Genomic DNA, 26,878 nt, shown 5'->3' with positions numbered 1-26,878 from the left:
ATAAGTGTTACACTATGAATTAAAATAGGGTACATGATAGAAGGTAGCTGAGTGAGTACTTCAGATGGGCCAGTCAGGGAAGACCTCTCTAAGAAGGAGATTGGACTATTTAATCTATAATCCAGCGATAAGAAAAAGCCATAAAAGGAATGGAGGAATGAATATTCTGGACATTTGCTGTGCAAAGACATTGAAGGACTAAGGATGTTTTTGGTATAAAAGTATCCTCAAAGCTACCTATATCAATCAAAAAGCTCATGGATACCATCTTTATTAAGCTCTGCTATGTATTTCTTACTCTTTCAAGTACCTTGGAGGCTATATTAGTAAAATATATGTTCTTACCTCCTAGGAACATAAAAATGCATTTAGCTGATGAAATGGGACAGCCATGATTTGTCATCATTTTTTGTTTTCTCTTTTCCTATCCTCCTTAGACACTATAAGTAACACATTGTGGGGGGAAGTGTTTCAGGGAATAACATGTAAACTGAGTGAATTCTGCTACAGCAGTTCTACAAAGGCTTTAAAAAACAATCCTTGAAGTACTGCAATATAATTTTCCTGGAGCCACATCATAGAACACATACAAAAATGTTTGTATCTGCAAAATTTAGGAAGGAGAAGAGATATTTTTCTACTTGCACCCTTATGCAATGCTAAATCTGTATCATCCTGGTCTCAAAGGTGAGATTACTGCACTACAGTAGGTACCACAGGATCTTTAGGAGAGACCCATGGACTGAAGACTATTTGGCAAGATTCTAAGTATTTGACTTTTGCTTTATGCAACTATCTCGCTATTCAAATATATGCTTTCCTTAAATTTCCTAAGTAAAATGCAGTAGGAATTAGTATAAAAAATAGTGCAGTGTGAAATATTAGACCTTAAGTTCAATTTATAAAAGGACGATTTTTTTTATAGAAATGATTCAAAGTCAAGGTATCATAAGATATTTAAAAGCATCTCTCAAAGAAACAGGATTCATTTGATGTAATGAGTTACAAGTTTAATATCTTAGGTGTCGCTGACCATACAGAAACTTTAAGATATGTAATAGCCAAACATGAACTTACTCTTCCTTGCCAAGAGAAGCACTGATGTTCTGCCAGCCAAACTCACAGGAAGCATGTGAAACGAACACAAAAGCAAACAGGCCTTATGCTGCCTAAGGGAAAGTCAGCAAGATGGCAGCTTCAATCATTTGGAATAATACTAAAGCAGCCTTAGGCTCTTCTCAGAATGGAAACATGTCACTATTGCTGCAATATTCCAACAAATCAGAATGCAGAGAAAAGAACACTTATGCAATCACGTCCTGGAAGGGCACTTTACTCAACATTTAAGTGGAAAATAATTATAAAGAAATTTCAGAAAAATTGTAGTGAAGATAAATGATGCAGGGAAAAATGTTTTTTCTTTCAACACGCTTAATAGGTTTTTAAAAAGCTTACCACTTAGAAACAATTTCCTTTTATTTCCTTCTACATTCTCCTTAAGGAATTATTAATGTAAAGACAAATTTTTATGAAGCAGTAAGTGAAAAGTTTGGGATTCAAGCTGCCAGTAAGAAATACTCATTCCCTCCCCCCCCCGCCCCCAATATAGTACTATTACTTTGGAAGTTTGATCAAAGGGAATAAACTTTCACAACATTTATATAGGAAGTTAAAAAATACTTCAAATATTTTGGGAACTTACCTAATCAGTATACTTTTAGCATGTGTCTAGTCATGTAGCCATCTTTGGTCAATCATCAAAAAATCAAAGGCAAATTGGCATGACTCAACCCTAACTTTAATACCGCATGATTGTGTCGTGTAAGCTTGTTTTGTGTGAGAGCTGCTGTGGTTTTAGCAGAGAGATTAACAACCGGACCTAAGCTGGCCTCCAAACCTTGCCCTGCTGATGCCTCAAGCTCTTTGAAGTCTGACCATCATACCTGGCAAAACAACAGTGGGAACTAGGATGGTGTCAGATCTAATCAAATTGTTCGCTGCAGCATAGCTAACTATGGGTTCACTAATTGGCCCAATTTCGGATTATACCTTTTGCTACAGATTCAGGACAATAATTTAGTTAAATGATGTTTTTTTTTTCTTATCTCTTCTAATTAAGATTCCAAAGTGGGAAGAAATAGGATTAGACAGAGTCTCAAAACTGTGTTCCCTTTAAGGTGGTATGCAGTTTTGATAGGCTCACTATGACATGTGAAATATATAGAGCATAGTAGTAACCCAGCTTCTGGAGATTCTGTGAAACCTGTATGACATTACTGTATGTCTACATCACTTGGGAATTAAAGTGTAAATATGGGGATGATAATATAATGAACATTAAAATGTGAACAGTATAAAATGATATTTCTACTGTTAAAGAATGTTAATTTGGGTTTACTTTTGACAAATGATTTTATCTATAAGAATAAATGTCTATGTTCCACTTTGGTTTTCTTTTTGCTAACTGCAGTATATGTGGGATTTGAAATACCAATCAATATTTGTGGAGGGCATCATTATCAGAAAAGGTATATTTGGACTACATGGTTCATGATACTACAACCTAATAATGCTCCTGAGCCAGACATTTATGTTTCCATATTTTAAATTTTTGTGACACAACTGTGAACTGACATATAAGTTAACTCTCCCTTCCCTTTACCTCTAGATATGGTAAACATACAGTCACCTTTCTACTTCTCATTTAAGAACTAGAAAAGCTGTTAAAAAAGTGTAGGGGAGTAAGGAAACCTAGGACCAAAGATATCATGCAACACTCTAAATTGTCCAAGGTTGTCACAGTGACTGACACCCTTGTAGTTTGCAAAAGTTTATGCTTTTCTAATATGTAAAAATTTCAAATAATTCCACTGAATCATATCAAGTATATTGTAGTATTAATATAAAGCTAATCTATATGGATGGCATATACTATTCTGGTCTTAATACTTAAGAATGAATCTACTAAGTGCATAAAAAATAATAGTTTCTTCATAAATACAGGTTGATTAATTATTCTGTGAGAAGAAGTTCTTGGTGATTGGAGAGGTACTGAGGTCCTGTATTCTGAATTAGGGGCAAAGTATGACAAGACAACCGTGAATAAAGTTGATTTACTTTGATTTTCTGAACTTTTAGTATTCATTTAGCATACAAACCCCACACAGATATGATATTTATGATACTCACTATTTTTGAATCAATTAAAAGCCTACATAAGTATTGTTTATCTTTATACTGAAAATTTGCAGTGAACGGTGAATGTCTTTTGTATATTCCAGTATACCCCAGTAACCATACTTTCTGACTTGAACATAGAAACACTGAATCTTAGAGCTAGAAAACTGTCCCATCACTAAAGCAGAAACCTTGTTTGTAATAACCTTAATAGGGTCTGCACCTAATGTAGTAATACATTATTATTATTTATATTAGAAAATTAGATTACTAGAGTGTGTTAAGATATGACCAAACTGAACAATACAAAATCAAAACAGCACAATAATCTTAAATGCAAGTAAAAATGCTGCTCTTATCATGTCATCCAATTAAATACAGCTACATTTCAAATCTTACCAAATCTCTTATGGACTATAATTACATCATAATTACTAATATAAACAGAAAACTGGTTAATGATGATCCCAACATCAGAGAAGCAAAAATTATAGAAACTGAAAAAATACAAATCTAAGTAGTTATTTCATCTTGGAAGTGAAGCTATGTAACCAAGTTATACATTTTATAGAACTTAACTGAGAAGGTAGTGTTTATAGGTCACTTGACCAGTGGAACTTACATAATATTTATAGCTGTATTATTTGGGCTATTCTTTAAACTCCATAATTTATCTATATTACATATATTTCAGCAGAGATTTTATACCTACTAAGCCTGTGACTCTTCTTAGTTCTGGGATAGATACAAAGATGAAAAAGACATAGTTTCCATATATTGAGTCTATTATTATACCTTAGTAAAACCTTTGGTTATAAAATATTTAATCTCAATACAGAAAATATAAATAAGCCAGAACAGTGCCAGGTACACAATGAAGGCTTCATAAATGCTAGCTATGATTGAATGGAGCTATGGTAAGGTCACGAAATAAGTAGTATATTGCGGTTAATCAGATATGCTAGAGAATTACTATGTATAGTTTACAAGGATTATCAACATTCAAAGAATTGGAAAGTTATTTCTTTTAACCTGAAGCCATGTTGAATCAACTATAAACTTTCTCTTTTACTTACTCAGAATGCATGCCAGGATTTTAGTGTCTTTATCGTAGATATGATCCTGCTATGGTTTTTGTAGAGGGGCTAATTCATACAGCTTTATAGATGATGAATACTAAGTATCACTAAAAATTAACTGTGATTAGACAAATGCTTCCACCTGAATCTGGACAATACTAATACATGCTCCAAAAAGGGAGAAATATTCTTTTGCCTTCTCCAAATCACTCAAAGAAACTAGAGATTCCTGGTTAAAGTTGCTCTACCTGTTAGGGGCCCTGGGTGGCTATTAGTAAAAACATATTCAGTTTTCATATGAAAAAAGGCAATGATTTAATAAATCAAAGAAAAGTGATGCTAAAAATAGAGATGAGGGTTTTTACTTGTTTCTTTTGCCCCTTGTTTCCACCTGTGCCACATTTTGAGACCATGTTACTCACAGTAAATTCCCACATGTAACAAATCTACCTGCATGGAATCAGAAAAGTTATTTTTGCTTTACCTGCTAAACCACCTTTCCTTCTGAAAGAAAGCCACGGATTCAATATCTGGTATATTATAGCCTCAGACTTTACAGACTAGTATAGTGTACATCTCCTTATTTTTTAAATATCAAGGCAATTTAAAATATATTTATTTGTAGTGCATATCAAAACACTGCCACTTGATGAAGGAATCCTCTTGTTTCCATTGCCCATAATATATCACGAAAGACTTGCTATCTGTTTCCATATGCATCTTATAATGTACAATGCTACATTTAAAGCACTTAATCTTTCATGAAATACATGATTTTATCCTATAACTTCTGTTAGGTTTGATTCTTTAATTCACATTTTTTTCTAATCACCAAACTGAATGTTATGGCATAAGTAAATAAGTTATTTAGAATATGTTTCACTTATATTTCTATACTTAAAAGAAAACATATTCATTTAGGTTATAAGCCAAAAAGGTAAAAGATTTGATCAACTTTATTGAATATTAACTTAAAAAAAAGAACAACCACCTACTTGTGTTTTGTTTTTAAATACTGCTTCCAAATCATAGGGTGACCAATTATAACGGTTCTCTTAGTTTAGCATAGTGGGAACAAGAGAGAGGAAATGCAACAGAAACCTAGATCTTTTACCAGCTCCAGTGGTAAAGTGTAGCAAAATGTAGTCACTATTAGAACCTAGTTATTCGAAGGAGAGGTCCTACTTGACATGTAAGTCCTTTATCTCTACTCCTCACCCCCAAAATAAGACCCAGTTTGTGTGTGTGTGTGTGTGTGTGTGTGCGTGTGTGTGTGTGTCTGTGTGAGAGAGGGAGAGAGAAAATAAACATGATTCACGTTACTGTGCTAACCATCCTCTCTGGGTGCAATATTTTTTTCACTAAGGAATCTCCTTGTTTAGTGCGTATGGTGACAGACATGATACTTTAGACCTGGTTGTCAGAATACTCATCTCGGGAGAAAGGTGCCACATGGAGAAAAACATTTTATATCATTCATTAAATATATAAATTCCACCTAAAAGAAAATGAGGAGGCATGCTTTCCTTGTGATGATAACAACTATAACTTTATCCCTCTAAAAGTGTTAGCAATATTATGGTAAATTACCCAATATTCTGTCAGAAAAACTGAAACAGTGTTGAACAATTACAGTGTTGGGTTCCATTTCAATGGTTCCTTTTGAGAACTAAGGCAAATTAGCTCAAGAATCACTATTTCTACACTCTCCTTCTTTTGGCTTTAAGTGGCTTTTGAAGGGAGCATCCCCAGATGAGAAACTTCTAACACTCCTGCAGAGATGACCTGCTTGAAGAACTGGCTGCCTGATTAACTATTAACTGCTCTCAATAGGATTAGATAATTAAGGACATTGATGACCATTAATTAGGAGGAGGGCACATTAATTTGTCACTGGATAGGGCCCTTACAATGATTTATAGGTTAGTGCCACTTGCAAATGGGAAGGGAAAGAGAAAAAGAGAGAGCACCATTAAGTTACCTTATCAAGTGGCCAGCTAAAGAGGGCAGAGGGTCAAAAAAGGGCCAGAGTGGTCACTTAGGGGTGAAGTCCCAAACACCAAAGCAGTGCCAAGCCACATTGACCATCATTTGACGATGAAGTTAAAAATATGCTAATTTATTGGTGGCAATTCTCTCTTTTTATGGTTTCAAGCAGTTAAGACAAGTGGCCTGCTTAAGAGCTTTTCATTTGAAAAGAGATTAAACAAAATGGTTTGTCAAGGCTGCTTGGCTGTTTTATGTCTTTGTTAAAAAAAATTGCACCAGTGACTATACTGATAACTATCACATCACCCAGAAGCCATCTCTCTCTCTCTTCTGAGCATTTATTTCATTAATAAATACACCAACTTTAATTGCTTAATAGTGCTATGTTCATTTGCTCTTTAGCAAGATTAAGCTGAAATAAATCTTTTGCACTACTACTTCCTGTCACTATTGCTGGCATAAAGGGTCACAAAAAAAGTTTAAGTTTCTGTAGAAAATTTACTTAAAGACGCTGGTGTAAATTATACTTTTGTTTTATTCAGCACGGAAAGAGGAAAGGTGATTTCACTAATCGTAAAGAAAACTGCTTTTAGAATGTAGATAAGGATCTTCTTTTCTTAGCCATACACAATTGTGGGTAGCATTCACACTCCACACACAAATAAGCACAGCTCATTAACATTTAATTAAACACGCTTTTGAAAGCCTTGGAAATATGCACGTCATACTTCTCATGTAAGTTTGGACCTTACTTTTAACAGACATTTAAAACAAAATCATTTTTGCTGTACTCTAATGATATACCATTAAAATAAAAGACAAAGAAGGATAGTCTAAAAAAATTATTCTGTTAACATCAAAAGAACTTAAAAATATTTAGCATGAAATATCTCCTATGAATTTCATTAAAGTAAAAGAAAAAGAGATACTATTTACCTCAAGACTGTGACTCAAACATAAAAATTCTCTCTTACCTCAATGGTGAATAGCTTCCTTTTTAATTTAAAAGCTAAGTCTTTGACATCTGATACATCATAAATCAAGTTATTAAGCTGAGGAATCTGCCGTATATGAATCAAACCTTGTGAAAAGAAGATTAAAAAAATTTAAAAAATGCTGTCATTGGATGCATAAATTAAAGAGTCTTACAGCAGAATTCTGTAAATTTACACACAAGCATCCTCCCCCTTTTAAAACTGGAGCTTACTACCAGGAGCAATGAAGCAAATGGTGTGATTATACTCAAGTAATCAAGCAGAATAAGATAAACAGAAATCCTTGTGCGAGGAAAACTAATTGCACTTTGGTACAGAAGTACAGATGTAAAGAAGGATCTTAATACTTGTCAAAACTACAGCCGGTTTGTGTGTGATTTTCTCTTGTATTTACAGTAAGCAAATATGGCTATCACCTTGCATGCTGCCCACGGCACCACTGAGTGATCTTTATTTTATTAAATGCACCAGTAAGCAGCCAGCAAAACAAGGCTTATGGGTTACTGATAACCAGTGAAGCACTAATGAAAAGTATTTCATTTTATACCTTATTAATGACTTGAACAAACCATTGAAGAAAACTACATTTCAGAGCACACTCTAGGATCAAACATTAACCCCCATGCCATCCCAAGACACTCATTTCTGTGGCATGTTAGACCTTTATGTAGCTGTTATAAGCTTTGTAACAGTGCTAGGTAAACCGTGAGCTTTGGCCTCTTGTCAATAGAAACACTTGCTAATTTTTTCTGACAAGGGCACTGGATGGCTTTTGTGCAGCTTAATGCAGTTTCTGACTAAACTCGGGGTCATTTGCCACAGACGAAGACATGGAAGATTCTTCAGCGCGTCTCTCTGCCTGACTCAGCCCATATTTAAAAATTACCATCCCAAAGACACTGATCCCTCAACATGGAGGAAGAAGGGAAATCCAGATTCGAACAAATTAGATAAATCTTATTTACATAATTGCTTCTCTAGTATATAGTTTTGTGCGTGTGTATTTGGACGCTTAGTAATGTATTATTGTTAGCTTAAAAGGGTCAACCTCCAAGCGCTTAACTTTAGAAATGGCCCCTTCAAAAATAATTCACTAAAATATCTGACTTAATTTTTTAAACTTAAGAAAATGCAAAAGGTGTTATTAAGAAGACAGCTCTTACATACAAATTAAAAATATCTCATACAGAGTTGTTTAGTAAAATATATTAGAAATAATCACACCATACTTCCACTTGCACATTTCTCATTTTAACCTTGTAAGTGCTTGTTTAGCTAACTGTTAAATCAGGAGGCCTTACAGAGTGAATCAATCATTCGTCAGGTCCTTCTTATTAACAGAAACTTTACTTATCATCAGAATCATCCATTAATCTGTGGCAAACAAAACCGATCAATCCAGAGATTTCAGCACAAAAAAATCATAGCTTTTCAACCCTTGAAATGTTTCAATCAAAATAATATTTTTTAAAATACAGAATATGATTTTACTAAATTTATAAACTCATAGTACTTACAAATGATACTCAGATATAACATAAAGATAATGTTTAACTTCAGTTGTTTTAACATAAAATGTAAATAATAAATTAAAGAAATAGTTTATCCAGTTATACATAAATCCTGGAGATGTAATGTGTAGCACGGTGACTACGGTTGACAATACTGTATTGTATATTTGAAAGTTACTAAGACAGTAAATCTTAAAAGTTCTCACCAACAGAAAAAAAAAAAGTGTAACTATGTGTGGTAATGGATGTTAACTAAAATTATTGTGGTAATAATTTCTCAATATATACCTATATCAAATCATTATGTTGTAGACCTAAAACTAATACAATATTATATATAGTTTAATACAAATTTTAGAAAAAGAAAAAAAAGGGAAATAGTTTAACCTTAACAGTTCTCTTCCTACCAAAGCAATAGTAATACATTAAATGAATTATATAGAGGGTTAATTTGGGCATATACCACATCCACACTTATGCAATGATCATGAGGCAAATTATTTTATGTAGTTTGTGTTCACAGTTTATATTTTCTAGCCTTTTAAAAAATACTCGATTGTTAGATCATGCTATTTTATTATTTTTTTAAAAGGTTTTACGCCAGCTCTTTAAAGCCCTGGTGGTCATAAGTATCTTATAATCCTTTTGTTGGTAGCCTCTAGAAATTGCCACAGTCCTACAATCACAATCTTACACAATCTTGTAGCAGGCTTCAAATAAGCTATTCAGTCTTTAGACTAAGGTTTTCCATGGAAGTATAGTAGTTCCACAATAATAATTACAATAATTAGTATTCATTCAGAATAATAAATAGGTAAAAATTTAGTATTCACCATACTCTATATTCAGCTTAGATCTAAGATAAGCATAACTACTAAACTTACCCTATTGAGACAGTTCTATGTAGGAACTTTTATTTTAAAAAATCCCCAAATTAACCGAATGACTAAAATACTATTAAAAGTCAAAAAATATAAGTAAGAAGCCTGATTACTTGACCTGTGTTTATACTAGGGTGGTAACATTTTAAAACTTGCTAATAACTCTAACGACAAAATGATCAAAGAAAAGTCCTAATATAATAAAAGATGTTTACTTTCTAAAAATGTGATTGACTAGGACTTTGTAACTGTAATACAGTATGAATTTTATTTATCATACAGCTAAGCTTTGTAAAGTATAAACCACTATACATAGCTGTTATTATTAGAATTTATATAATACTTATTTCTAACATGGTTAATAAGTAAGACTGATTTCACAGCAACTTTAGGGACAAAATGTACATCTGACTGAGCCATGCCTTAGTACCTGGGTTTGACACCTTTCAAATAGCTACTATGCTTCTTAGTCATAATGTAGTTTGGTGACAAGCTGCCATGAAAGATTGGCCAGGAAGGAAAAAAGTTTAACAGATATATTAAAAAATAAAATTCATGCTACATGACAGTAGATATTATGACTGGACAAGATTCTTCCAGGCAATTGGAACACACCCTTTTCATTATAAAGATGCTGCTTACCATGATAATCCTTATAAAATGGGTTGGTTTCTTTCTCTGAACCAATAAATGATTCCAGACCAACTACTGTATCTGACAAGTTCGTAACACGAGCAATAATTGCTTTATTCTGTAAAACAAGGAAACAAAACACTCATGTTATATTTAAAATATACCACCTAGACAATGTCATTATGCCATCTCAATGACAAATTGTAGAAAAGACAGACTATCAACATGAAGAAATAACTTAAAAGTTAAAGCTACCAAAAAAAAAAAAAAAAAGTTAAAGCTACCACAGGTGGAAAACTGGATGAAAAATATGGCCCATGTAGGTATGCTATTCTAATTTGAAGAGCTGAGGGGGCATACCTTAGTATTCATAGAAGAATAGTTTTTCTCTTGTCTTAAGGGGCAAGGCTACCTTTATTTTCATATACTATTATTTTTTCAAATTACTTTACCCAGTGCCCATCGGAAAATCTGATAAACATCAGAATTTAGAAGCAGTATATAGTACAGTATAATGTATAAGGGAAGATCCCACTAACATCTGTCAACGGGGACCACGTCCCAGCCTTATAATAGCTGAGGTCCTCTGTATCATATTAGAAACATGGAAGGGTCCAGCTAAGAGTCTGCAGCATGGCCAGCTCTGCAGTCTTCTATTCTCTCTTTCCAGATGCTGCTATTTGACTCTGTAATAACAATAAAGGCAAAGAAAAGATTGTAGATGACCAGCACTAGACTAGTAGCCTACCCTTTCCTTCCCAACACAACCAGACCTGAATCAAAAATACTGCTGAACAATACATTATAAAAGATGTCACATTTTAAATAGCAATAGTTCTAAAATACCCAGAATTTCATGGCTATAAAAAATGTAATAATTAAAAATATAATCACAATAATCTGCAGGTTTTCTTGAATTATTTTATTTAATAAAGTTCAGTATTCCTTATAACTCCTGATAGGGCGATAGGTTTGAAAACTATTTTATAGGCTATAACACCTTAGAAAAATATTTGATCTGAAGATCAGATTAAGTTGAAAAGATTGTTGTTTATAAAATTTTATAATTTTGAAACTCCCATTTTATACACTGATATACCATTTTAAAACTAATCCTTAAAAAAAAGTATGGGAAATGTAAAACAGTCAAGACAATTTACAGTCTCATGCTATGTCCCCTGTTAAGAAAAGTCCAAATACAATCAAATATGTTCACTTTCTGAAAATGTGATTGACTATTGAGCTTACTGGTATTCCTCTGTTTAAGTTCTCTTGTAAAGATCGCATAAGAATGAAAAATAAAAGAGGGTTGGTTAATGTTAACTGACTTGGTTTGAAATACACAGTAGCCTCTGTCACTAAACATTATGCTGAAGTGACTAGTTAACTCACATCTAGGGCAGTACTTTGCAACTCCTCTGTAAGTAGAAATGTGTGTTATGAAGAGAATATTACAGCCTTTGAAATAGTGCTCTTAAAAGGAAGCAGCAAAAGTAATTACCCTTAATTGTCTTTAATACTTTCAATCACGGGGGGGAGGTACCAAGAATAGAAAAACGAACATCATTTGGAAATGCCTATTTTTTCCAAGGCAATTTTTCATTCAATGGTGAGAAAATAATCCAGATTGATCCCTTACTTTCAGTTCTATGCCACAGGGGATGGTCTTACTCCAGGAATAACAGGGGTTTCAAAGGCCATAAACATGCTCCTCTCAATATTTCTTTAGCCAAAGACCATTATATCGAGCTCATCCAGGTTGGGTTTCAGCCAGTTATTCTTCACCCAAACAAAAATGTCTGCCAGACATTCCAACAGCTGGGAGACAGTTCACAATGAGTCAACTTGAAAATGATTCATTGTGCTGAGTACTGAACAATGTTGGGGTGGGGGTGGGGTATGGCTGAGTTGGCTGTAGAGGGTGAGAACAAGTGGGAGATGAAGAATAACCATGTGGTTCTCCCATTAAGAAGGATCTTAGATAACAACCAGCAGACTCTTATCATTTCATTTTTAGGATAAACTCAACTGGGAAGAGTACTCCTGCCATGGACCCTCAGATGAACAAGCACTTATAAAGGCTACTGACAATATTTCTTAATCAAAAAGGTCAGATTTCCTTTTATCTATAAATAGAAGACTGAGCCTTTGTATCTAAATATCTGAATCTAAAATTATAAAAGTCAATTTTTCTTACGACTCAAATATCAGGATTTCAGTGATATAAACTAGGGCTTATGAATGACAGAAATTGTAACGTTTAAGTATGGAATTAGTCTTCCATTCTAGTAGTATATAAGCAAGGTCCTGTGTATTTAAATGGTCAACATGACATTTATTTCAAAGAAGGTTTCTTTCCTTAATTTAACCTTAAAATTGACTAATAAACCACTTAACATCCTGTAATATTTATCTACATTATAAGTCTTTTTAAGGTAATTTGCGAGAGATTAAAAATATCAATTATCCACCTTGCAGAGGAAAACTGATGAATTAATATAAAAGATACAGACAGCCTAGATTTTAAAATCTCAGAAACTCATACATATATTTCATTTGTCATATTGCTAAGCTCCATAGGTTTACATGTTATTAACTACAAACGAAATTCTATCTTAAAAGCTTCCATGAAGTATCAGAACAAGAATAAACTTTTAATCATTACCATAATATAAGTTACATTTAACGGTGAGCTTACTGCTTTCTGCACAGCAATTCTAGAAAACAGTTTATGTAATGTGGCAAACCAGGTTAATTGTGAAAGTTGTATAGATATCTGAAAAATGTCTATAAAATAAAAAGCACAGGAAATTATATAAGAATAACATCTAAGTTTCTGAATGAGATGAATTTTATCCTAAACTCATTCAGTCTTCCAGTTATTTGTAGGAGCATAAAAGATATTTGGGCATGTAAAGGTACTTACTTTTTTAAAAGTTCAAATAGTGTTACAGATTACTTCTTTACCTCCAAGATTCATAGGGAACGTGGTATATTGATGTAATCGTACCTTAAAACCACTCTTGTCAAAATGTCTTTCAAATCATAATATTAATACTAAATGGTCTTTTAGATAAAGGTAGGTAAATTTACTTAAAAGAATCTAAAGTTAACTGCTTTTAAAAATCCTTAAAAGCATAATAATCACAATTCACTTTAGGAATAATGCACTATGGACAATAAATTGTCTTATTATAACCTGCAATGTTCAGAAAGCTTTAGCATAATGATTTTAGCAGAGGCCTGGAAACTGGAACTTCTATATTCTCATCTTAAGAGAGTCTAAGTGTTTTTATGTTATTAGCCAAGATGCGAAACCTCTTTAGTCTACAGTATATGTATGTAGTTGGAAATGGAGAAGTAAAGGTATTTGTGCGTCTATTACTTAGACATAAATTTTGAATAATTTTTGTGTTAAATTTGAAGTTGTTGCAATATAGTTGCCAATAAGGAATATTTGAGTAAGGACATTCAGTATTCACCAGTATGAGTAAATTAATGGTTACACCACATGCATGGCATAATGACATCACCCAAATATATACAATGATACTGCCACTCTTCCTTCCTGCCCATCTGGATGTGAAAATCTAGGATGACTCAAAAATCTTTCTTATACTAGGCAAATCGCCCTTCAGTCCTGGGTGAAAGTTGTCAGCTCTGGATAGTAGCCAAGACATGACTAGGAGGGAAGCCAGGAGAGAGCCAGGGTCCAGGAGTTTTAAGAGTTTGCTGGCAATCCCAAATAGCATTGTATTAAGTTACATAAAAGGTTCTTAAAACTTTCTGTTGTGGTGTAATTTCTTAATTAATTACTTAAATTTAAATTATGTCAAATGATGTTGCAAATAAAAAAGGCAAATCGGAATGTCCAGTTGACTACCTTCTTACTCCAATTTTAATTTCACAAAAAACTTCACAGAGTTTTTGTTTGATTGTTCCTTGTTTGGTTTCATAGAATGTTTCCTATTTACTACTACAGAATGGTAACCGCTTTTTATTAGGATATGCCAAATCCATTAAATAGATTTTAAATAAAGGAAGGTTAATTTAATGCTATTTTCCAATTCAAAGCTCATAAAGCCAAAATTAAGAACTTTGTTAAGAGATAAAAATTCAACTACTGCCACAGGAAGCTCCCTTTGTTTTCTAATGAAAATAGTTGAGATACCTATTTAGAATAACCAAGTAACAATGAGAATATATCAAAAAACTCTGAATATTTCCTTACTTACTTGGACTTAATTATCTCAACAATATAAACGATATAGTTTGTACCAATACAATATATACTTCCAGGAAAGATTTTAACAAGATAATTAAAAAGTAATTAACCAATCACTTAACTATCAACAAGCTTGAAAGGAATAAATCAACTGACATAAAGCATTTGTGAAACGCCTCAAATTATAATAAGTTCTTGGGTTACTCAATAAGAAAGACAGCAAACACATAATATGAAGGGTTGAGCTCCATCTGAGTATGGCACGCACATCAGATTTGGGACTACAATAGCACAAAAGCACTATCAAGTTAATATTGAAAAGTTAAAGAAATATTTAAATTACTTTATGTTTGACCCTACTATGTGAAACGATGTGTGTGTCTGTGGTGGGGAGGGAATCACCACAAGAAAAGCAAGTATTCTACTTAACAGCTCAAGTTATAATAACATTTTTTGAAAAATGATATTAGAAACACAAACATACCACAACTCATGACATTTTTTTTTTGTCGTGTAATAAAAAAAAGAAACTTGAATGAAGGGATAAATCTAGGGATATTTAATGAGGTATTTGTTTTTCCATGCTTATTAAGTTCTCCATTCAATTGAAATCAAGACTATGAAATAATAAAATTAGGGCTTCCCTGGTAGCGCAGTGGTTGGGAGTCCGCCTGCCGATGAGGGGGACACGGGTTCGTGCCCCGGTCCGGGAAGATCCCACGTGCTGCGGAGTGGCTAGGCCCGTGAGCCATGCCCGTTGAGCCTGCGCGTCCAGAGACTGTGCTCCGCAACGGGAGAGGCCACAGCAGTGAGAGGCCCACATACCGCAAAAAAACCCGAAAAAACTGTTATACAGTTTGTAACTTTTTACATGCCTTCCCTCACCTTCCCAGAGTTGTCACTTACTTCTGTGCATTAGTCTCTTATTTTACTAAAAAAAAAAATTGATAGTGGGGAGATAATTATATTCATAATTAATTTTGAGTTTAAGAAAGAATATAATTTTATCAAAATTATACTTATATTAATAATAATATTAACCTTAGTGAAGGTATTAGATTAAATCTTTCCAGATTTAATACTGAACTTTATTCAAAGTCACATACAATTTTAAAATATGGAGGAACTTCTGTAAATTAAAAAAATCCTAATGGCAACACTCTCTCGGTAGCATTGTATATTGATATTCATGGAGGGAAATCATAAAACAACATATTTCGGTTCCTTTTTCTAATGTTTAAAACATATCCACAAAGAAGCTAATGGTAAATATAGCTACCTCAAGGGCAAAAGAAATTGCTGAGTATGTTGCCAAATACCAGGATTTTTACTAGGATTAAGCAATGGAGCCATATTTTTTGTTTTCCATCTAATCATACACTTGTTATTCTATATTTTGGTATGAAAATGTTGGTTTCTTAAAATTGAAGCATTTTTTAAAGAACACATGATGGTATTTTCAGATATATTATTTACATTTACCCTGGTCTCAAATACTACATGCTTTGCAGAACATTTGTTTACATCAGTTTTATTTTTTAGTAAGTTATTATATAAAACATTAAAAAACCCTACAATTCTGAAAACCCTTATAAATGGACTGAACAAAATGCTGTAATGAATAGGCTGAACAGAATAATAGCAAAATATTCAAAATTAATTTTAGGCATTTTTAATAAACTACACATCATCTAGTTTCATATTATAGAAATTATTCCCATGGAAATTTACTTGTATTTTAAAATCTTTTATGGGTAACTTCCTAAATCAGAAATTTGTTGCTCACTACTTTATACATGAAACCCTTAAAATGCAATTCGCAGATGTCCAAAAGCTCACACCCTGCCTGGAAAAACAACTGCTAATATCCAAATATCAAACAGAGCATCCAGCTGATGTTTGCGATGCAGTGGTAGGTTAAAGATACTAAAATTTAAAATCAGCTTAGAATAATCCCATATTGAGTATAAAATTATAGCCTGTCATCAGGAACAGGCTGACAGAGCCAGGTCCAGATGGGAGACTGGCTGAGAAAAAGGCTGAGGCAGGTGGGAATATGATGGGAACCTGACGGAAGACAGGACTACTCCCTCTGCTGGCAAGGTTCTCACCTGCTTGAATTTTTAACTAATGACTAGCTTTCCTTCAATTATTTAAGATATAACCAACAAATTATGTAAGGTGTTCCTTTTTTAGTTGGCTGTGCTGTATTTGCACATTTTCAAACTCATGGTATCCTATTTTTTCACCAGATTAATTTCTCAGAGATATAAGGATCCAATGTTTCACCAGGAGGTCCAATTATTTACTTATAATTTAATTGCATCATAAGCATAAACAAATGTACAATTGCTTTTATAAATATTAGGTCTTTAAAAATTAAAAATGCTTCTGATTTATGTTTGTTGATATATATCTCTTCTGGAAGAAAAAATTTCTTGGGCTACAGACTTCAGAATCTCTTTCTCAGGCTCTGCATAATGTCCCGTAATGAAATAATATAGAAATGAACCATATAAATCAACTATACAGGGAACAAGGAAACAGCATGTCACAGCAAAACAGCATAGATGTACAGCGCCAAACCCATCTGATAATCTAATGATCTGAGTTTACAGATATTATGTACTAATATATAAGAAATTAAGAACGAATGTTTACACAGAAATTTTGTTAAATTTTACAGAAAAATTATTCAATATTTGATTTTCAATGTAAGTTAATAGCTGCAGCAAAAACATTTAGTAAAAATCTGTTCTAAGATTTTGGCCTACAACCAGAAGCTCCCAGAACAGGAGGGATCAGCTTTTTCACCCACTGTTCTCATCTGAATCCTGGCTTAAAAGCTATTCCAGCTCCCAGCTTTCCAGAAGGCTCCATCCCAGGAATCCCTGCCTGCCATTTGGTTTGCTGATTTTAATCTCTCAGGACTTTCTTACAGTGGCTCTACTATGCTGAACTGGCACTTGCTTCTAGAAGTGAGTTATTATTAAACCTGTAGGTCAACTGTGGCACTAAAAACTCTTCGGAAGCTTTCAGCCACTGTGTACAATTTGCTAGTCTAATTAAATATTAATTCTAAGTGTTACATTTTGTGGCTAAGAGCTTTTATTTTCCATCATCAGCCTGGAAGAGAAAGAGGTTACAAGGCTAATTTAATCTCTCTCCCGTCCTCCCCAACATTAAAGATTAACTACATAGGGTGTGAAAACATTATTAGAGAAGCGGGAACTCTTTATATAGTAATAATGATGTAATTAATAGCAAAGGGCTAAAAAATAATGTTAGGATATAATATATGACCTGGTACTTAAACAGCTTTAAATTATAATTCGTTACAAGCATGTTTTGTCTCGATATTAAGAAATAAGTATCACCCTTCTTTGAAGACAGTAATCTTTCTTTAAGGGAAGGTATGCATTTAAGTATATAAATAGGAATAATTCAAAATTTGCATTTTCTTATAGGTGTTTTTCAGAAAGCTTGTAACACCCAAGATAAAAAGCTTAGTAATTCTATTTGTAAAATAAATACAAAATTAAGTTAAGTTGTACTTCTTTTCTGTACACAAAAGTGATGTAGTAAAGTCTATAATAAAAATAATGTTAAAGATCCTCCCCCTTTTTTTCTTCTATCATGTTCAAGGAGACGAAACACAGAGTCCCTCCCCGATTCTGCTCCCAGAACAGTTGTGTCCATGCCTGGACATTGGGCATTATAAAGACTATGCAGTCCAGCAGCCAAAGATTCCATATGCCCAAACAGATGACTCAATCTCCATACTGTGATGAGACATTTCACTATTTCTATCATTGATATATTTGAAAATTTTGGCTCTAAATAGTACTTTACCAACCATCACCACTACTAGGAACTATATAGTATGAATTGCCACATGAACCAAAACTTCATAATTTTAGGGAAAGCAAAAAAGTATTTAAAGTCAAAATTATTTTTAATTGTATGCCTTATCAAATATGATTTGGTTAGATTAATTATAATAAAAGGTTTCTAAATGACTCTTTTTACTTTTGAAGACACACATGAATCTTACTGACAGTTTTAAATATGCTACCCTTATTTAATATGCATATTTACACTATGACAAAATGGCACATATACTGCTCCTAACGCTCTATGTAGACAGAAACTTATAAGAAATTTGGGGTTTATTTGTGTAAAAACTTTCAAACATCCTGGACCAAGAAAGTAAATTAGAAATATAAGTATAATGCATACAAGCTAAATTTGATTTAAAAAATTAATCAAACACTAGATTGTGTAATATGAAACAGAAGAAAAAAACACTGGAACTATAAAAATTTATAAATCCAAGCATATAGGAGCAGAGTTGAAACACAGTTCTATTATTTGTTGTTGTAAAGAAAAACAGACTCTGTTTACACCCAACCAGACTTGTACGAAGTTACTAAATTTTCAAAGACTGGAATTTGACAAATATGGTAAATTAATATGGGTTTAATATGATTCATTTCATTAAAAATAATTCTTTTTAAACTTTTAAAAATGTTAATTTTTTGCAATCTATATGAGTAGTTGAGAAGGTCTAGAAAAATTAAGGCAGATTCTTAGTTGAGAATATGAAAAATTGATACCCAGAATATCCAACTTTATCCTTTAATAATTCATAGTCGTGATCAAGAGATTGAATCTGTAATTTTCAGCCTTAAATATTTGTAACAAACTGTATTTAAAAAGACCATTTCAAATAATAATTCTCCTTAATAAAGTACATTTTAAAAGACCATTTAAGATAGATTAAGTTATACGGCAGAAGGTGGTGTTATGTTTTCCTATAATGATGCTCATATCAACAATTAGAAAAAAAATATTTTCCAGAATTTTATAGTTGTAAACTCATAAGAGTCTGTTGTTCCCTTACCATACAATTATTCTTAGGTCTTGTTTTAAGAATAAAAGATTTCACACTGAGAGAAATTCACAAGGCCACTGGAGTCCACATTTCATAATCCTATATTAGTGGTTAGTTCTATAGCTGTCCATTGCTTGCCTTAGAGTTTAGCTGCTAAAATACTCAGCATGAACACAAGTTTATGGATGTGAAAAGGTTTGCTCTGAATTTCTCCACACTGAAACATACTGCATCATTTACTTCAGTGGGTTCAAAGTTTTCATATATTAATATTATAGAGGATTGATTTGAAAATGTATCAATTAAAATAACACACTAAAACTTCTTTCAGTTTTCAAGAGACATGTAACAAGGGCCTGTCTTCCTGCTTTTCTTCAGAAAATGATTTTTCCTTGGTATAAGCTAACTAATGCTGGTGATAGTTTTCTTCAGTGAGGTAGCTGGAGGTGGGGGGAGGGTGGGGAGGGAAATTCCACAGATAAAATTGTTGGAAAATAGTGGTTTATGATAAAAACTGAATAGGGTTATTACTGACGAAGTGCCAGTGATGACCAATAAAAATGTTATAGGCCAGTTACAAATCTAAAATCTATTCTGAATAAAAGAAAGGTTAAATAGTTTACCAACTAATGTTCTATACACAAATACATTAAATGCTAGCAATACAAAGAATTATTGCAGAATGAGAAAAAGTTATTTCATATTTTATCATCAAAAATGTCAAGGAAGTTTTCACTCCTGCATTATTATAGTTAAGGAGAAATTTATTGGGTTGTTTATATTTAAAAATTCCTTAAAAGTGTAGATTATGACAGCTTGAATATATTAGCAATAATAAAAAGTAAATTTTCTTTTTGAAAGGAAAGCTGTGAGAAAGGTATAGAAAAATAACCTTTCCTATTTTAATTACAACTCTAAGTGCTTTAATATTTATTTCCTGACAGTTTCAGGTAAAAGTGTTTTCAATCAATAAAAAATACAAATTGAGAACAACCTGTCACATATTGTGTAAATAAAATGCATAAGCTAGGGGAAATTTATTTGCCTTTCGCCTCGCCAATATAATCATAATAAGGCATGAAACTAAGTTTCTATTTCCAAAAAGAAGAAATGTTATTGGTCACCATTTTTCTTAAGCAGAACTGTCACTGACAATTGCAAATAAAATTAATTTAAAAGGCACAAAATATTTGTATAATTTGCAAGTGGATGACAAATTTCGCTAATAGTAAGCCAGTTCTCATTTATAAGACCAAAAAACATTAGAGTTTCATATGTTGCTAGATATGGAAATCAAACAGTAACTAATTGTAACAGCTTCAAAGTTATCACCGTGTAAAAAAAGCTCGTTAAAAAGTTTCGAAGGGTGTACAGACATTTGCGTTTCTAACAGTAAACAGGAAGAAAAGCAGCAGAATGTTCAATGTAGCTGAAATATAACAATCTTTAATATGGAAATTTATACTTAAGATTTTAAAAGTTGAAAAAATATTCTCATACTTAAGATAATAGGAAGGAAGAGTTTCAAGGTAGGGTTTTAGTTATTTTTCTTAGATGTAACTTTTCCTCTTTCTTTTTCAATCCACTATAATCTTCACTCGACAACAGTTTTGAACAGTTGAGTTGTGAGAATGTGAGCAGCTGCTGTTATTATAACTAAAGGTCTGTCTACTGCTTGAGTCTGAGAGACCACATGTTCGGCTGTCCTCTCATCTTGCCATCCTCACCAATTAACTATTAACATGGAGGGCTGTACACATGCTCTTGGGGGCTCTTTAACAGGCTTCTTGGCGAGTGGAACAACTACACAGCAGGGATCTGGGAACTGAGTAATGCCGGAATATAGGGGAGCCGTCCATAGTTCTGCTCCTTCTAATGACACTTTGCTCCACAGTTCAGCATGTAACAAAGTCTGTATTTAACTTGGCCGTTTTCACATACATTTTTAATACAGTGTCTTTGGGCAGATACTAAAACTATATTCTAGCAAGAGAGCAGGTGAGTAATACTACTACTTCACAGGGAAAAGTGTTTAGGACTATATATGCATACATATTTTAAGACATTCATAATATACTTGATGAATAATTTTAGTGTTTTCAGCAAACAGATATTTAGAATTTATTTTATTCATTTGTTTTAATGTATGCTTGTTATTTCCTGTGCTGTGATGGAAATAATCTCTAACCCAAAGGAAATAAACTATTTCAAGTTCAAAGTTATGAGGCTGAGCAGAAAATAGTTCAAATGCAAATTTAAAAATAATTCTTTTCCACTCTACTTGCAAAAGTATTATTACAACAATAAGTTTAAGTCAGTTTCGAATCTATGTCATTATTTTCCCTATTTTAACTTTTCCCCCTCTTTGCAATTTCCTTAACTATGTGTTCCTTCTCTACAATGAAATTAAACATGGGAAGCATGCCAAAAGTACAATAAAGGGTAACTAATCATTACTGTACAGGTCTGACAGAATGCTAATAACTAAAGTAAGAACACTGATTGGCTATCTTTTTTTGAACTTCATGTAATCTTTATTTATTTATTTTTAACATCTTTACTGGAGTATAATTGTCTTACAATGGTGTGTTAGTTTCTGCTGTATAACAAAGTGAATCAGCTATACATAAACATATATCCCCATATCTCCTCCCTCCTGTGTCTCCCTCCCACCCTCCCTATCCCACCCCTCTAGGTGGACACAAAGCACCGAGCGCCATGTGGTCACTTCCCACTAGCTATCTATTTTACATTGGGTAGTGTATATATGTCCATGCCACTCTCTCACGTCGTCCCAGTTTACACTTCCCCCTCCCCATGTCCTCAAGTCTATTCTCTACGACTGTGTCTTTATTCCTGTCCTGCCCCTAGGTTCTTCAGAATCTTTTTTTTTAGATTCCATATATATGTGTTAGCATACGGTCTTTGTTTTTCTCTGACTTACTTCACTCTGTATGACAGTCTCTAGGTCCATCCACCTCACTACAAATAACTCAATTTTGTTTCTTTTTATGGCTGAGTAACATTCCATTGTACATATGTGCCATATCTTCTTTATCCATTCATCTGTCAATGGACACTTAGGTTGCTTCCATGTCCTGGCCATTGTAAATAGAGCTGCAATGAACATTGTGGTACATGACCCTTTTTGAGTTATGGTTTTCTCAGGGTATATGCCCAGTAGTGGGATTGCTAGGTCGTATGGTAGTTCTATGTGTAGTTTTTTAAGGAACCTCCATACTGTTCTCCATAGTGGCTGTATCAATTTACATTCCCACCAACAGTGCAAGAGGGTTCCCTTTTCTCCACACCCTCTCCAGCATTTATTGTTTCTAGATTTTTTGATGATGGCCATTCTGACTGGTGTGAGATGATATCTCATTGTGGTTTTGATTTGCATTTCTCTAATGATTAATGATGTTGAGCATCCTTTCATGTGTTCGTTGGCAGTCTGTATATCTTCTTTGGAGAAATGTCTATTTAGGTTTTCTGCCCATTTTTGGATCGGGTTGTTTTTTTGATATTGAGCTGCATGAGCTGCCTGTATATTTTGGAGATTAATCCTTTGTCAGTTGCTTCGTTTGCAAATATTTTTTCCCATTCTGAGGGTTGTGATTGGCTGTTTTTCCCAATCTAAGAGAAATAGATATTTTATATACTTTTAATGTAGTGATACTTTATATAATATATTCAAATAAAGGTGTCACACTTCTATTAGCTATAGATGTTTAATTATATGACAAAATTTCCAAGGATATCAAACTGCATTTTTATTTCCTGTCAGAATCCACTTTACTCTCAAATACCAAGCTCAAGCATCCAAAATACGTACATATACTGATTGTCTGCTCCATCCATTCTATCTTTCATACTTCTGAAGAAACTCCAGGAGGATGGGACCTTGTTTGTCTTGTTCACTACTTTATCCCCATGGATGCCTAGAATAGTACTTGCAATTCTGTTGATTGAATAAATTATTCAATCACCATTTAAACCTTGACTTAGAGTCTGCAGGGAAGGCACTGGTCATAGTCCAGAGGAAGTTGATGTATGATGTTAAAAAGAGTCATGTTACAACAGGTGATGTTACTAAGACTTCAATGGCCAACTGACTTCAGCCAAGGTTCCTAACCTGTCTAAGCTGTGAGAAGATCCTGTTCATGTTGTTCATAAAAAGAGGCAGAAAGCTGAAGATTTCTATTACTTCGACGGACTTGTGTACTTTAGTTTTTGTAGCCTGATCTCTGTTCAAATTCTCAGTTTTGGAGGTGTGTTTAAGTAACAATAGTGAAGGTGACAATTGTTGACATATAATGAGTGCCTACCATGTGCCAGCACTGGGTGAGCACATGTTATTGCTAATCCTCTGAATTTTTACAAATGAAGAAGCTGAGGCTGAAAAAGTTAGGACTTGACTAAGACCAAATAACTAATTGGGTCTATCTCCCTCCAAAGCCCAGGCTCTTTCTACCATTGAATGCTACTTTGTACACAGTCTGCTTCTTGATTTTGACCCTATTTTAGTACTTCCATTGAATAAGCAGCAGAGCATGGTGGTTAAGAGTATGGTACTTGGAAGGGAAACACTTAGATCTAAATCCTGCCACTCAAGTAGCTGTGTGATCTTGGGAAAGTCACTTAAATTTTCTGTCCCTTTTTCCTTATCTATAAAATGGAAATAATGATAGTGCCAACAATATAGGATTATTATAAGGATTAAATGAGTTAATATTTGAAAAGATCTTAGGACTGCAAATGGCCTGTAGAAATCACTGTGTAAGTTTTTATTAAACAAACTCACAGTTCCCTGGTTCTGTGTATGCATATGTCTTTGGTTAGCTTTGTAAGCATACTGCTTCCACTTCTTACTCTCTTTTCTTAGCCTAAACATTGTGATTTTCCTTGCCAGTCTTTAAGAGTTATTTAGAGTTTTATCCACTATTTATATCATGACTGGTTTAAGCAAACTGTTAAGTTTTACATTTTCTCCTAAGTATTTTCATAAAAAACCAAATATATGGTCAGATGTCAAGTTCAAAGAGCAAGGGAATAATTTATTTGTTTTTTCTTATAGCTCCACTGATATTAGGACCAGAAGACTACTATACGATAGCTAGGCAAAATTGTCTAGGGAAGAGACTGTGGTAGAAGGTCACCAAAGTCTGACCCTATGTTCTCCTATTTCCATTTCAAAATAGTCTCTTTACTGGTATTTTAAAAAGCAGAATTTAAATTATATCTTTTTCAGTTTTACAAGAATTCAAATATATCTATAAAATACCAAAATTCAAATACTGCTTAATGTTCAGTGGTGTACATAGGATGATTTGAAGTCTTCTGATAGTATTACTGCTCTTCCCTTACACAGAGGCTAGAGGAATCACTGTCACAAACATTCACAATAGGTTTGGAATCTCTTCTCTAAATAATAATGATGATCACTACCAAAATGGCCTTAGAAATTTTTTTCTTTCTTTTCTTTATTGCATGGGCACCTTTGCAATAAATTTTAAAATTACATATATACATATATTTATTTCATAATTATTTTGGTTCTTAAATTTAGGTCTTTGATTCATTCTGAATTAATTTTTGTATATGGTGTGAGGTAAGGGTCCAAACTTCATTCTTTTGCATGTAGCTATCTAGTTGTCCCATGCCATTTGTTGAAAGGTTATTCTTTTCTTATTGAATGGTCTTGGCACCCTTGTTGACCACAGATGTATGGGTTTATTTCTAGACTGCCAATTCTATTCCATTGTTTTATATGTCTATTCTTATTCGAGTACTCCAGTACTCCCTGGAGACCTCCAAATTTCAATTACATCTGCTAAATTTCTGTTAATGTAATTAAATGTAAAGTTCTCACAGACCTTTGGAGTGTCACCAAGCATAGTCCTTGTTTCTCTGATTTGCTTGAATATGTCATTTAAGTTCAGACCTCAGTTGTGAAATAGGGATAATGCTTAACATATCCAAGGACAGGAGCTTAATTCAGATGAACCCTTCAAGTCCTTTCTATTTAGCTCTAAGGTTAAAGATTTGAGATTTACTAGCTTTGAAAGAATGAGTTCCAGAATACAAATCTGTTAGATATTGTAGTAGAACTTTCCCATAATATGGTTCTAGAATCTGATTTTCTGGGTTCAAATTATGGTTTCTCAAGTATTTAACCTTGATCTAATTTCTGAATTTCTCTATACCTCAGTTTCCTTATATGTAAAATGGAGATAACAGCATTTACATAAAAATTCTATAAGAATTGTTAGGTCCTGACTTAGTGTTTTTTATTTGCTAGTTGCTCTCATTATTGTTATAATTGCTACTTCTTAGAGAAGTAACACAAAGCTCAAAACTTCTTTGCTATAGTTCATTCCAAATCAAAGTGTTTTAGTATGTACATTAGAAAAAATGACTTCAGTGATTTAGTACTTTGACTTTCACATTCCATTCCTTGCAGCAGGTATTTCAGTTATATTATTTCTAGTATCATGTTATAGTGTATGTATACATATATACATACATACTGTGGAAACAGTCCCAAACTTGCCCCTTGAACACTCTTAAGAAAAGAACTTGTTTGAATCAATGAGGAAATCTTACAAAGACCCCTCTTTCTCTGGGGAGGCTGGCCTCTTTTTATGAGAGTGTAACTTCAGGAGATATATATATAGAAACCAGGAGGGAAGACGGGGACTAGTCCTATTCAGATCAGCTTTTTTTTCAATTTTTTTTTACTGTGGTAAAGTACATATAGTGTAAAGTTTACCATTTTAACCATTTAAAAATAAATTTATTTATTTATTTATTTATTTATTTATGTTTGGCTGCATTGGGTCTTCATTGCTGCACATAAGCTTTCTCTAGTTGTGGCGAGCGGGGGCTACTCTTCATTGTGGTGGCTTCTCCTGTTGCAGATCATGGGCTCTGGGCCCGCGGGCCTCAGTAGTTGTGGCATGCAGGCTCAGTAGTTATGGCACGCAGGCTGTAGAGTGCAGGCTCAGTAGTTGTGGTGCATGGGCTTAGTTGCTCTGTGGCATGTGGGATCTTCCTGGCCCAGGGATCAAACCCATGTCCCCTGCATTGGCAGGTGGATTCTTAATCACTGTGCCACCAGGGAAGCCCTTAACCATTTTTAAGTGTACAGTTCAGTGGTATTAAACACATTCATAGGGCTTCCCTGGTGGCGCAGTGGTTGAGAGTCCGCCTGCCGATGCAGGGGACACGGGTTCGTGCCCTGGTCCGGGAAGATCCCATATGCCGTGGAGCGGCTAGGCCCATGAGCCATGGCCGCTGAGCCTGCACGTCTGGAGCCTGTGCTCCGCAACGGGAGAGGCCACAACGGTGAGAGGCCCACGTACCGCAAAAAACAAACAAACAAAAAAACCCACACATTCATAATGTTGTGCTACCATCAGCACCAGCCATCTCCAGAACTCTTTACACCTTGTAAAACCGAAACTCCATACCCATTAAAATAATAACTCTCATTCT

General features: G+C 33.7%; 1 protein-coding gene across 2 annotated transcripts in view; it reads right to left on the bottom strand.

Annotated features, from left to right (window-relative positions):
• Window positions 1-26,878, bottom strand: part of ELP4 (elongator acetyltransferase complex subunit 4) — a 257,937-nt gene that overhangs the window by 136,310 nt on the left and 94,749 nt on the right. For both annotated transcript variants that reach the window (XM_032638892.1, XM_032638893.1), the window contains exons 8-9: window positions 10,275-10,383; window positions 7,220-7,326 (exon numbers count right to left, since the gene is read on the bottom strand). In XM_032638892.1, coding sequence (XP_032494783.1) covers window positions 7,220-7,326; window positions 10,275-10,383 — 216 coding nt within the window. The remainder of the gene's footprint in view (window positions 1-7,219; window positions 7,327-10,274; window positions 10,384-26,878) is intronic.

Source organism: Phocoena sinus, chromosome 8 (assembly GCF_008692025.1).
Source record: "Phocoena sinus isolate mPhoSin1 chromosome 8, mPhoSin1.pri, whole genome shotgun sequence".
Taxonomy (NCBI): Eukaryota; Metazoa; Chordata; class Mammalia; order Artiodactyla; family Phocoenidae; genus Phocoena; species Phocoena sinus.
This window is presented reverse-complemented; position numbering and strand designations above follow the sequence as displayed.